Source organism: Mustela lutreola, chromosome 1, assembly GCF_030435805.1.
Source record: "Mustela lutreola isolate mMusLut2 chromosome 1, mMusLut2.pri, whole genome shotgun sequence".
In the NCBI taxonomy this organism is placed as follows: domain Eukaryota; kingdom Metazoa; phylum Chordata; class Mammalia; order Carnivora; family Mustelidae; genus Mustela; species Mustela lutreola.
Window position 1 is genome coordinate 231,802,619 of NC_081290.1, and position 12,030 is coordinate 231,814,648.

At 59.2% G+C, this 12,030-nt stretch overlaps 1 protein-coding gene across 1 annotated transcript in view; it reads right to left on the reverse strand.

Annotated features, from left to right (window-relative positions):
* Nucleotides 1-548: 548 nt before the first annotated feature.
* The window catches only part of ARHGEF17 (Rho guanine nucleotide exchange factor 17), a 55,952-nt gene continuing 44,470 nt past the window's right edge, over nt 549-12,030 (reverse strand). The window contains exons 4-21 of the mRNA XM_059133245.1: nt 11,665-11,781; nt 11,353-11,445; nt 10,971-11,147; nt 10,624-10,674; nt 10,269-10,378; nt 10,079-10,164; nt 8,428-8,546; nt 7,885-8,098; nt 7,299-7,372; nt 6,503-6,702; nt 6,040-6,338; nt 5,297-5,546; nt 4,943-5,029; nt 4,573-4,640; nt 4,192-4,340; nt 3,585-3,759; nt 3,187-3,456; nt 549-2,124 (exon numbers count right to left, since the gene is read on the reverse strand). Coding sequence (XP_058989228.1) covers nt 1,928-2,124; nt 3,187-3,456; nt 3,585-3,759; nt 4,192-4,340; nt 4,573-4,640; nt 4,943-5,029; nt 5,297-5,546; nt 6,040-6,338; nt 6,503-6,702; nt 7,299-7,372; nt 7,885-8,098; nt 8,428-8,546; nt 10,079-10,164; nt 10,269-10,378; nt 10,624-10,674; nt 10,971-11,147; nt 11,353-11,445; nt 11,665-11,781 — 2,736 coding nt within the window. The 3' untranslated portion in view covers nt 549-1,927. The remainder of the gene's footprint in view (nt 2,125-3,186; nt 3,457-3,584; nt 3,760-4,191; nt 4,341-4,572; nt 4,641-4,942; nt 5,030-5,296; nt 5,547-6,039; nt 6,339-6,502; nt 6,703-7,298; nt 7,373-7,884; nt 8,099-8,427; nt 8,547-10,078; nt 10,165-10,268; nt 10,379-10,623; nt 10,675-10,970; nt 11,148-11,352; nt 11,446-11,664; nt 11,782-12,030) is intronic.

Sequence of the window (12,030 nt, forward strand, 5' to 3'; positions counted from 1 at the left end):
TAATGACCTACCACACTTTGGACCAGAAATCAGACAGACTTGGATTCCACCCTTGCTCTAAAGCGTTAAGTCACTTTGGCTTCTGTCAGATTCCCCAGCCTCACACAAGGCTTTGCTGCAGAACACCGTTTCCTGCCGGAGCCGTCTGGTCTTCTGGTCGCCTTGTTTGTCACATGCTGTCAGCTTCGGTCTCCCAAGCCCCATCCCAGGCCCAGCAACTGAAAAGCTGTGGGGAGCCTGGGAATGTATACTTATATGGACATATAATTATGGATCATACTTTATATTCACACATGTAATCTGTAAGGCATTCTAACATGTCGCCCTGGTCACAAAGCTGTGAATGGGCATGAGACCTTGTTTTCCTGACGAGAGAGAGAAACAGCCCAGACAGGGACAGCGACCTGCCTGTGGCCTTGCCTTCCCAGCACCTTCTTGGTCTCTGAGCCCTCCCTTCTGCTCAAGTGAGTGGTGTTGGGAGGCCCGTCTGCTGGGGAGCCCTGAGGCTGGTGGCTGGAGGCCCCCGTGCCACCAATGGGGAGTGGTCATTTGGTGTTTCTATTTATTGACTCTTTAAAATTCATCATCCAAGGAAAGTTAATACATGACTGTTTGGTAGCAAGAGAAACATAACTCTGAGACCACAATGACCCACGCACCCCAAACAAAAACAGAACCAAACAAACCCCATCTGAAACCAGACCTTTGGAGCTGCAGCTGAAGAAGCAAGGGGGCTGGGGGTCAGACTGGCTCCGGCCATCCAGGGGGCAGGGAAGAGACTGCCTGTAAGTGGTTCCCAGTTGAAGAGGCCGTATCCAGCCCCTGGGCTTTGGGTATTCTTCCTGGAGGGGCTGCCCTGGCAGGAAGGGTGTGAAAAGAGGGTCTCAATGGTCCGAGTGAGGGGGGCTCCCAGGCTCACCCTGCCAAGGTGACCATATGTGCCAGTGCATGAGACACAGGAGCTGCGGGGGCAGCTTGGAGGAGAACAAGGGTCCTTTCCTCTTCCCTGCTCAGGCCAGGAAAGAGCCCTGTCCAAGTCCCCATCAGTGTTAACAAATCTGGAAACGACTAAAGGCACTGCCAACAAGTTAGGAAATGCCAAAGCCTGGGGAGGCCCCCACACGGGAGTCACTGCCCCCTGCAGCCATCACCTTGTTCTGGATGACTGAGGGTGCTTGGTCCTTGGCTCTGGATACTGGAGGGCAGCCCAATCATGACAAGGCCATGGAAAGTGTATGTTAAGAGGCAATATTCTAGTGCCCTGAACATGCAGTGTGTGTGTGTGTGTGTGTGTGTGTGCGCGCGCACGCGCGTGCACACACCCATGTGTCTATGCACATGTGTGCGCAAGTATGTAATGAGGGGGATTGGTCCTTCCAGGAAGGCTCGCTTAGGGCCCCAGGGTGGCCCCCAGAACAGGAATAGGGTCTTTCCCCTTCTGTGACTTCCTCAAATCACCCCTGCCCAGGTCATTGTATAAATAAGTGCTTGGGAAGGTACGCATCTAGAAAGGAACATAAATACTGTACATGGGAAAGGCTTCTGTCCCTAGCCCTCCCACTGCCCCCAGAAAACCCTCCAAATATTGCACATGGCCCTCCCTAGCCCCAGGGGGTCCAGGCCCGGCCGTGTCTTTGGTAGAAGCTCCAGGGACAGCGGTCCTGGGCAGCCCACATGCCCCCCTGCCCCACCCCTGTCATGACTGGGGGCACCGAAGCAGCTGGAGGGTTGGCAAAGGCCTTGGCCTGCTGGCCAGCAGGAGTTCCATCAGGAATACTTCCTCAGGGCTGAAAGGGAGCCTGCGCAGGCACAGGTGTGCCCCTGGTGGGACGTTCCCGGTCAGAGACCGCTAGCAAGTGTGGGCTAGGAAGAGGCAAGCAGGCCGAGGGCAGCTGGGCAGGCAAGTCCTGGGCCACGGTGGACAGGGTCACACCCTCCACAGGAGGAGGTGATTTGTGCTGTCGTCTCGGCCCACTGTCTCGCTGCTGCCACCACCCCCACTGCTGAGTCGGAAGTCCTCATAGCCATCCCCACCACTGATAACGAGCATTTTAGGTCTGGCCGAGGCAGGTCCTCGGTGCCGAGGGGAGTCCCGGTGCTCCAGGGATGGCAGCTTCTCAGGGCCTGGAGGATGGAGAGAGAGACAGTCTGTTAGCTGGAGTGGGACTGGTGGCTGTGCTGTCCCCTAAGGGCCTGCCTCACCCTAGAAGACAGGAAGAAAAATAGGCATACTTTCTGTGGGGGAATCCTACTTCCTGTTAGCCAAGAACATCTTTGGAAAGAAATACCCACTTCCTGGCAGTCACACAACTTCTTACCTCTTATCTGTGCGTCCAAGTCAGAGTGACATAAGCTCTCGGCAACCCCTCCCCCATTACACATGTACTGTCTTCCTTAAACCGCTTCCTACTTTCCCAGCTGGGATGCTGAGGTCTTCTCCGGCCCAAAGCTTCCCTGCTTCTCGGTTCCCACAAGCACCTCCTCATGGGAATACGGTTTCCTGCCCGATCAAAGCAAGCCTTGGCTCACTGTGGCGCTCCTTGACGGATGCCATCTCCTAACACGCTTCCCTTGCTAACCCTCCCAGTCTATGTCTGTCCCGCCTGCCATTCTGTGTTCTAGTTGCTTCTGCTCCATTTCCCACTCTGCCCGGGACTTCCTGACGCCCTGCCCTGGCCCTCATTTCTGGCCTTCTCTGTTTGCCTGCTGTCTGCATCCCTTACTGTGCCATGGTCTGATTCTTAGGTGACAGTTCTTACAGTTCACTCCCTATCTCCGGTGACAATTCTGGACTGAGGTGTGCACACAGCCCACATCCGGGAAGGTTTTATTTTGGGGACTTTAGAGCCTACTTCCTGCTCTCTGTGCCACTTCCAGCCCGTACTGCACTCTTCTTCCCTCTTAAAAACCTCTTCTGGGGCGCCTGGGTGGCTCAGTGGGTTAAAGCCTCTGCCTTGGGCTCAGGTCATGATCTCAGGGTCCTGGGATCGAGCCCCGCATCGGGCTCTCTGCTCGGCAGGGAGCCTGCTTCTTCCCTCTCTCTCTGCCTACCTCTCTGCCTGCTTGTGATCTCTCTCTATCAAATAAATAAATAAAATATTTATAAAAACCTCTTCTGATGGAAAAGGGGGTGGATCTTAAACAGAATCCGGACCCTCTGGGCCAGAGGAGGGGGCACAAACCCACCCGTGTCTGGGGGAGGTGGCGGGGTTGGGCAGAGCAGGCTGAAGCCATCTGGCAGCTGGACGGCAGCCAAGAAGCGGACGTGGCCAGTGTGCCCCTGGCCTAGGCCGGTGGGGCTGAGGGGTGCTCGCGGGCAGCTGACGGCACTGGATGAGGTGGGCATGGTGAGCACGACTCCGGCGCTGGTGCCCACCCACAGCAGCTCCTCGCACACCAGCAGCGCCGTGATCCTCAGGCAGGCGGCCTTGTGCTGCCGGATGATGGCGTCCGAGCCTAGGGGGCAAGACGGACTGGAGCTAGGGCTGCCTCCTGGCCCCCGGCTCAGCCTCCTCGATATGGGGGCAGAAGGGCTCCAAGGGGAAGGGGAAGGGGCAGGGGCAGGGGTGGATGGAGGTCAGTACCTGCCAGCATCCTGTGCACAGGGGGTGTGACGTCTACCTCTGCCAGCTGCTCAAAGGTGTCCGGGTGGTAGAGACACACGTGGGCACTGCCTTTCAACGTCACCCATACCCCCAGGCTGGAATCCACCATGCAGGCCACGCTGCGGCTGGAATCCTGGCCCACGTGGAACGTGTGCTGGCCGGAACGGTGGGAGGGGAGGGAGAGAGAGCATGTGGGCGACTGGCAGGCCTGCCCTCCCCGGCCCCTCCCTGCCTCATGCTCCACCAGTACCTGCCTCACCCCTACAGCTCACACCAGACTTCTCCAGAAAGCCCCCTGGCTGACGGCAGAGGTGGCCTCGCTCCTTGGTCTAGATGACCAACCTGTCAAAGCCTGGTTTCAGTGAAGCCCCCCATTAAGCCTCAGAAATTAAAAATGGAGCTGGCTTTTCCCCTGCAGCTCAGTGATTCTGTGATCAGAGGATATTAGAGCTCAGAGGGTTTTCCGATCAATCACGGGCCTCTCTCTGGACAGATGGATGCTTTATGGCCCCCATGGTCTCAGCTCCCTCTCTCATGGGCCAAGCTTACCCCAAATCACCTATTCTATCCCCACGCCCACCGGTACCTCCAGCTGCAGTGTGTCAGGGCTCAGGACAAGGATCCGGTTCTGGCAGCCACACCACAGCCGCCCACCCACGGACACCATCTTGGTGATGGGACTCCCCTGAGAACCCAGGGTCACTGACTTGAAGTTCTGGGGGTCCCAGAAATGGCCTGGAGTGGGAGCAGGATAAAGAAAACAGCAAATTCAGTCTGGTATTGCCCTGGAGCCTCACCCCCACAAAAGTAATGATGGATGCTAAACTCCGCATTTGTACATGAGGACACCGAGGCCCAGAGAGGGCCCGAGAGGGGCCCAGAGCCACGTCTCCAGACTCACTCATGGGCCTCAGGGAGAGAGCCTGCACCAGTCACGCTGGCAGGGCGGGGTATGGAGGGCACTCACCTGCTTCTCGTTGGTAGACCACAAGTTCTCCATTGGCCAGAGAAACAAACACCTGGTTATTCAGATACCTGGGCAGGGCAAAGGGGAAGGAGTCAGGGGTTTCAGGAGGCCAGAGGAGGTCCCCTGGGGCCAAGGGACTCCCAGACAGAATGGCTACGATGCCCAAGAGACTGACGCTCCAGGTAGGGAGCCCAAGGCCAGAAAGGGGTAGTAACTCGCCCACTGTCACACACTGTAGGAGAGGCCCAGCTGGCCTAGGGCAAGCCTCCACAGAAAGAAGGGGCCAGTAGAACAGGGAGAGCTGGGTGAACAGAAGGAGGCCTGCATGGGTAGGAGGGTCTGGACCAAGAGGACTGGCCAAGTGCCTTACAATATGCAGGTCACAGAGGCCGCGTGCTGGAGCTTCATGCTGTTCCTGCGGTCACGGATGCTGTCAGAGGACTGGTACACGTGGACGCTGTGAATCGGAGCATGCACCTGTGACCAAGGCTTGCCCCCTGCAGTTCGCCCTCCACCTCGGTCCCACCACCACCTCCCCCCTGCCAGGGGCCAAGGTACTGAGATCCCAAAGCCTCCCTGTAGGCTTCAGACCCCGCAGGAGCCCCAGCGGGTCGTACTTCTGAGGTCGGACCCTAAGCCCTCCCGCTTCTGTTTCAGGATACCACGTGGTTTCCCAAGCACAGAGCTCGGGGTTCTGTGTCCCTGGCTCCTATCCTGCCCCTACCAGCCATCCTCAGTGCCCAGCCACACAGAGCTCTGGTAGGCCTCAGGGTCAACGTTCAGCAGGTCCTCAAGGCTGCCCCGGGTGAAGGAGCCACGGCTAGAGCGGCGAAGGGCTCTCCCATCCATGGGGCTGGTGCTGCAGGGACCGCCAGGCCCGAAGGAACCCGACAGGGGCAAGAAGCCAGGGTCCTGCTCCTCCTCTGAGCTGGTCGTCTCTGCCGTGGCCTCCTTGGAGCTCGGAGTCTCCTCATCTGAGGGAGACAAAGGTGTCTACCTCCATTCCCCTCTGCTGGGCCCAAGACCTGTCACCTTTCCAGGCCCACATCTCCCCTCTATGCCTCCCTCCCGGCCAAGTCCCTCCTGAGGGCCTCCCACCTGTTCCCCGCTTCCCCGAGGCATCTGCCCCTCTCAGGCCTAGTTATTCTGCTGGCTACACATGCCAATCCACCATCATGCTGTGGACAGGCGGATCAACCACTCCAGCCCCTACTCCATCTCCCCTACTTGACAGGGCGTTCTGGGGTCTTCGGGGTCTGGCCTGACTGGCCCGCTGCTGTCTGGGTCCTTGCTGTCCCAGTTCCCCTTCCCCCACCTTACCGGCTCGCCCTGCTCTGTGTGCTAACATCCTGAGACTCGATGCCATGCCTTTGCTGACACTGGTCCCTCCTCACCCATCAGTACCTGCTGGGTGCCCCCTCCTCAGGGCAGTCCACCCTGCCTGACAGCCCCAAGCCAGGCACTTACTGCCAAAGCTAGAGGAGATGGTGGACCGGCTGGCTTGGCTCTGCAGGGTTCCCGAGGGGCTGGGTGAAGACTCATCATCGGAGTCGCTGTCAAAGGGCACCAATTCCGGGCGGGGGTCTCCTTCGGCAGGGCCTGGGGCCATCTCCAGCCCCGAGCCTGCGATGGAGATATGGAGGCAGGGCTGGGGCCCCGGCTCTGCCAGCGTTGCTGCTTCTTCATCCACAGCCTCGACGTCCAGTTCTGGACCAGGGGTCTCCAGGGCCATCTCTGGGGGATTCCTCAGCGAGGCAGGCCGCTCCCTGTAAGATATAGGAGTGGGGATGGAAGCTTCCAGGAGCTGGGGCTCTGTCCCACTGCTTGGATGCCAGCCCCCAAGGCCCCGCCCCATCCACCAGCCTCGCCCACAGCTGCGGAGGGGTTGGGAGCCGGATGTGTCTGGCTGTCCCACTGTCGCCGGCCTCACCTGTGGCCGCGGCGCTGAAGACCAGGCACGGCACCGATGCAGAGGATGCGGGCGGAGCAGACAGCGATGCAGGCCTCCACGTCAGGCTCAGCGCGCAGGCTCAGCAGGCACACCTGACCCACGTAGCCGTCGCTGTTGCACACCCACACCTCAGGCATGGGCTCAGGGCAGCTGCTCTGGGTCGGGGCTGCACACGAGAACTGTAGACGGCACCAACAGACAGGGGAAGGTGAATGTGGGAAGGGCTGCCAGCTCCCCCCGCCCCGCTCTCCAGCTGGCTGGCAGAACGGAGGGAGGTGGGCCTACAGTGCGGGGGGGGCATGAACTCCCAGGACACCCCCCCATACACGCGTGTACACACGCACACACACACACACACACACACACACACATGCACAGCGCATGGGCCACTCTGTGGGCCAGAGGCACATATGCCCGCATGATGTCAGTCTCGTCCCTTCACATACATACGTGTACAGACAGCCACACACGTGGAAACCCTAAATACGATCCCAAATGTATGAGGTAACAAGTGTGAAAAGTGGTAACCGCTGTCCAGATGTAGTCAGACTTAGGCACGTGACTTAGACACCTCATGCCCATCGGACAGCCTTCGCTCACGTGCACACACAGATGTGTGTGGCCACACCCATATGTAGACGACCCACATAGTAGCCACATGTGTGTGCAGAGTAGTAAACTCACAGACACGGGGCGGCTGTCATGTTCGAGACAGGCACCTTGTGGACCCCCAACAAAACCATGTGTACCCGCGGGGCCGGGGCCCCCCACGCACCTGCATGCCACTGCGGGTCTTCATGATAGGGATGGCCTTCAGGAACTCGGGGTCTAGACAGCTTTTGCTGGAGGCTGTAGTGGAAATGGACAAATACTGCTCAGCTTCCACCTTGCCCTCGACCATTTCCCTTCCCACCCTGCTCATCAGGGTCTCTCAGAGGAAAGCGAGGGGGCCGTGGGTTATGCCCTGCTTGTCCCCAGCCTCAATTTTCCCACCTGTACAGTGTGGGAGGCAGACCCAGAAGTCTCAAAGATCCTCTAAGCCACAGACTCTAACAGCTTTCCCTGCTCCAGGCCTGCTCAGAGTGTACGGAGGACGCGCAGGGAGGGGGGTCCTGCCTCCTCTCCACAGCAGTGCCCCGTCCTAAGTTCACCCTTTCCGTCCACTGAATCCCCGCCCCGGCCCGGGAGAGCAAGTCCCGTTTCTCCTCGGGAGTCTCAGGCCACCCTCCCCCTGAGCAGGGACTGAAGCACAGGACACAGGGGTCTTGGGATTTCTGGTTCCTGATCTCCCACACCGCGGCATGGTGCCGCCCACTGCCTGGAAGTGCTGGAAAGAGGACACCAGCATGGGCCTGGCTTACCCAGTTTCCTCTTGGCCTCATCAAAGGCCTGCTCAAAGCCAAGGCGGGCGTCAGGGTGAGGGAACTCAAAGATGAAGGAGTCCGTGCCCTCGGGCCTCGTGCTGCACAGCTCCAGCTTCGTAGGGGGGAAGGAAAGCGCGTAGCACAGCGCCTGCTTCTCTGACAGGTCCCGGTGCATGGCAGCTGAGAGGTCCCGCAGTGCTTCGTCCAGGCTCTGCCGGGTGGAGGGCCCAGCCTTAGGCCCTGACATCTCCCCACAGTCTGTTCCTGCCCTGAGAACTAAGTGGGGACCTGACCCCCCCCCACCAAGACATGATGGGCCCTCTCTCCTCCCTCAGCTGGGGACAGAGCTGTGTCTCCACCCTCAGGCCTGGAACACATCACTTCCCTCAGCTACCATAAGGCTGTACTTTTCCCTTCCAATAAGTGACAGAGCTGAGTGACCTCTTCCTCAGGCAATGAAGAGGCTGTTCTCTCTCCCTCAGATAGGGTCTGGGAACCCCCATCACCCCACTCCCCCTGCCTCAGGCAGAGAGCACAGACCTGGTGGGGGAAACCAAGGCTCTCCGAGAGTTTGCTCATCTGGCCCAGGGTGGTCAGGTCCTCATCCAGGCGGCTGATAGCCTTCTGGATGTTCTCCCGATTGGTGGCTTGGGATGCCCCTGGTAGAGACAGAGGAAGGCCATCGACAGATACAGAAGCAGACAAGGTCAGGCTTGGACAGACAGTCTCCCCTTTCCTCACAGTCTGCAGTCGAGCATGGGGAGTGGCCTGACAAGCTGAGAGCTGGTCAACCCCAAGACCCAAGGATCAGAGTGATAGCCAGGTGGCTCGCAGAGAAACACCAGGCCTGGCAACAGGGACTGGGCCTAATTCAGAGCCACCTGGCCCAGGGTGCTGGTCCCTTGGAGAGCCCCACGGAGGAGCACACGGAATAGGCGGCGGACAGCCCTGTAGCTTCGGCAGCCTCCCGCTGACACCAGAAGCTGCAGGGGTGCGGCTCCCACAAGGGAGTCGGCCTGGCAGCCAGAGCCTCAGGCAGTCAAATCGCTGACCAAGGGACTCCGTTCCCTGACAGGAGGGGAAAATGAGCTGATGCTCTGGATTTCTCTAGTCCTACCCCATACCTGACCACAGCCAAGCAGCTGGACCCACAGGCCAGCTCAGCATCCCCACACCCAACACTGTCTGGTCAGGGGTGTCCACCCTAGACCAGGAACCCACCAATGGGCAGAGTAGACAGCAGTGGAATGTACCAGGAAAGCTAAGGCTTGGGTTTTCTCCTACTCCTTCTAAAGGATGCCATTCCTCCCACCCCACCCCAACAACGCTCACTGCCTGGGCAGCCCTGGTTTCTTCTGTAGGACCTTGCCTCTGACCACACTCGATGGGGCCAGGAGCAGACACCTGACCTAAAGGTAGTCACTTTATCAACTGGCCTGTGTTCCAGTGAGAAGAGACAAACCGGACCAACCATCAGCTTGTATTCCTCCATAGCGGCCCACGTGAGGCCGGCCTGGGTTTGCCCTGGGGGCCACCACAGCTAAGCCTAGGGACAGAGTCTGAACCCGAACTGCCTGCCAGCCCAGAGGCACCCACACCACCATCCCAGACCAACCCGCCCCCTCAGAAAGGTAAACTTCGGATCCTGGAGCAGCTAGGGAGAAAGGCCACGATGTGGAGCAGGCCATGAGGGAGCACAGGAGGTGGAAGGAAGGAGGAAGCAGAGAAAGCAGTGAGAACAGGCAGGAGGAGCAATTCTCTGAAACCACCTCAGCCCCAAACAACATAGATCTTTCCAACCAGCCTTCTGCTTGCACTGACTTAAGGGAGTCTCTGCTCCCGATGAGCTAAACTGCTGGACCAGAGCAGTGCATCGTCATCTAATAGGATGCTGGTGCCTTGGTCAGTGGCTGGTGGCAGGTGTGTCTGTGCCCCCGCACCACCCCTAGGCGAGGTCCCTGCCCCGTCAGAAGGTGGTCTGTGTGCACAGGTCCTGGTGTGGCTCTGTGTTGGGCACACCGATCCTGCAGGCCACCCTCCCCCAATATTGGCTAGGAAAGTGAGGCCCCCGCAACAGAAAAGCAGACAGATCCAGGCAGCCAGCCTGGCCACAGGGCAAGCCCTCCAGGAGGGCTTCTGAGAGGAGGGCCCGGACACCCAGAACCCCCAGGCAGGCCTGGGCCAGCCCCACCTTTGACGATGTCCGCGTCCTCCAGCGGCAGCTTCCACAGCAGCTTGTACTTGCTGGCCGTGTCGATGACGCTGGCTGCCGTGTACCTGTGGGGAGCCAAGGGGGAGCTCTGGCCCGGCTGGCACAGTGGGGGCAGGGAAGGACAGCTGCTCCCCCGCTGCCCCAGCCCAACCCCGCCCCAGCCACTCACAGGCTCATGGAGCTGCGCCGCAAGGAACCCGATTTCCGCTTTAGGGTCGTGCAGACGATGAGGTCCGTGAACAGGAAGAGAGACCGGTCCTTCTTGCCACCGATGGCCTTCTGTGGGGTCCGAGGCAGGACTCAGGCCCAGAGGCCCACCCTCCTGCCCACCGTGCCCAAGGGGACAGCCAGGCCCAGAGAGGGGTGAGGGCTCTGCCCCAGATGCCCAGAGGCAGAGCTGGGACTCGACCCAGGACTCCTGTTGTGGGGAAGAGCAGGGAGGCCCAAGGGCAGCAGGTATGAGCAGAAGTATGAACAAAATAGGGAGATGGGAACAGGTGGGTAGACAACGGGAAACTTCTTACCACTTCAATGACCATCTCCTGCCTTAGGAATCGCCGCAGAGGGGCTTGGAGCTGTGGGGCAGGAGAGACAAAACCTTGAAGGCCAATTATTAAACCCATCTCCTCCCCAGACCCCAGGAACCCCTGGCCCCCCTCCACGGGCCAGGACAGTAGAAGCAGCATCCCCTATGTCCTCCTGATGCTGTGTGCTCAGGCCGCGGGATCTGTGGCCAGAGACAGACAACACGGTTGTGGCTATGGACAGAGATGGGTGGGGATGCTGGCAGACACGCTGTGGAGGTGGACGGGACGGTGACTGCAGGGGACCACAGGTGTAAACGAAGACTTGGGTGGCGGGTGGCACTCACGTCCTCCATGCCCTCAATGTGAGCCTCAATTTCCTGCAGCACACGGGCGTGTCGCTCTGCCTCCTCTGCGCTCCGCACACCCTTGTTGATGCGTTCAGCCACCTGCTTGATGTTCCGCTGAGCATCCAGCAGGAGTGGGTGGTCTGGGTGGTCCTCGGGTGTGTGTTTCAGGAGGTCCTGGGGTGGAGATGGGGATAAGACCCCTGCTTATCAGCTGTCCCTTTCAGGCCCGGCAGCCCCATATTGATGGCTGGAGCAGGAGAGACTACAGGGAGACTCCAGAGAGGACTTCTCTTCCTACCCGACCCCTGGGGACACTGACATCAGGCTCAATCGAGGGGCCTTCCAGCCCTCCACAGCCTCACGTGCCTCCCACGCCCACCTTCACCAGAAGCTCATAGCGTGGGATCCGCTGCACAGGCTTGATCATGAGGTCAGACAGCGCCTGCTTCTCCTTGTTCTCACGCATGCTTTGCTAAAACCAGAGACAAAGTGGATGGGCACCCGTGTGAGGATGTCATGCAAAGAAGGGAATGACTGAGGACAGGTCCGCAGCCAGTGCCTCCAGCCCAGCCCAAGGGCAAAAGCTGAACCCTAGCCTAAGGCTATGGTGCCAGTCTGGGAGCTCTTGCCCCCTCCCAAAGCTGGCCCAAGGTAGGAGTCATGTCCATCCCCCTTAGCTGGCCCCCAGTACCTCCAAGAACTTGAGAAAGGCAGGCCTCGCCTCCTTAGCCACACGCACGGCATCCTTTGCGTTGAGAAAGTTGTCAATGTAGGCAGAATAGATGTTGACCAGGACGTCCTTGGAGAACTGTGGGTGAAGAGGTAGGTTGGGGACCTTCAAGGTGTCCCTTACTTCACCTCACCCGGTCCTGGTTTCCAGTGATGCACAAACCAACATCCTTTCCCTCCAACTGGACATGATGTGGTCTCTAAGGGATGGGGTATGTGCTCCTGTGTTGTGTATACACATACACCTTGTATGTGTGACCCTGTGAGCATGTGTGTGTGCAAACATGTATCTTACTTAGGTCTGTGTGTACATGGAAATACATATGCC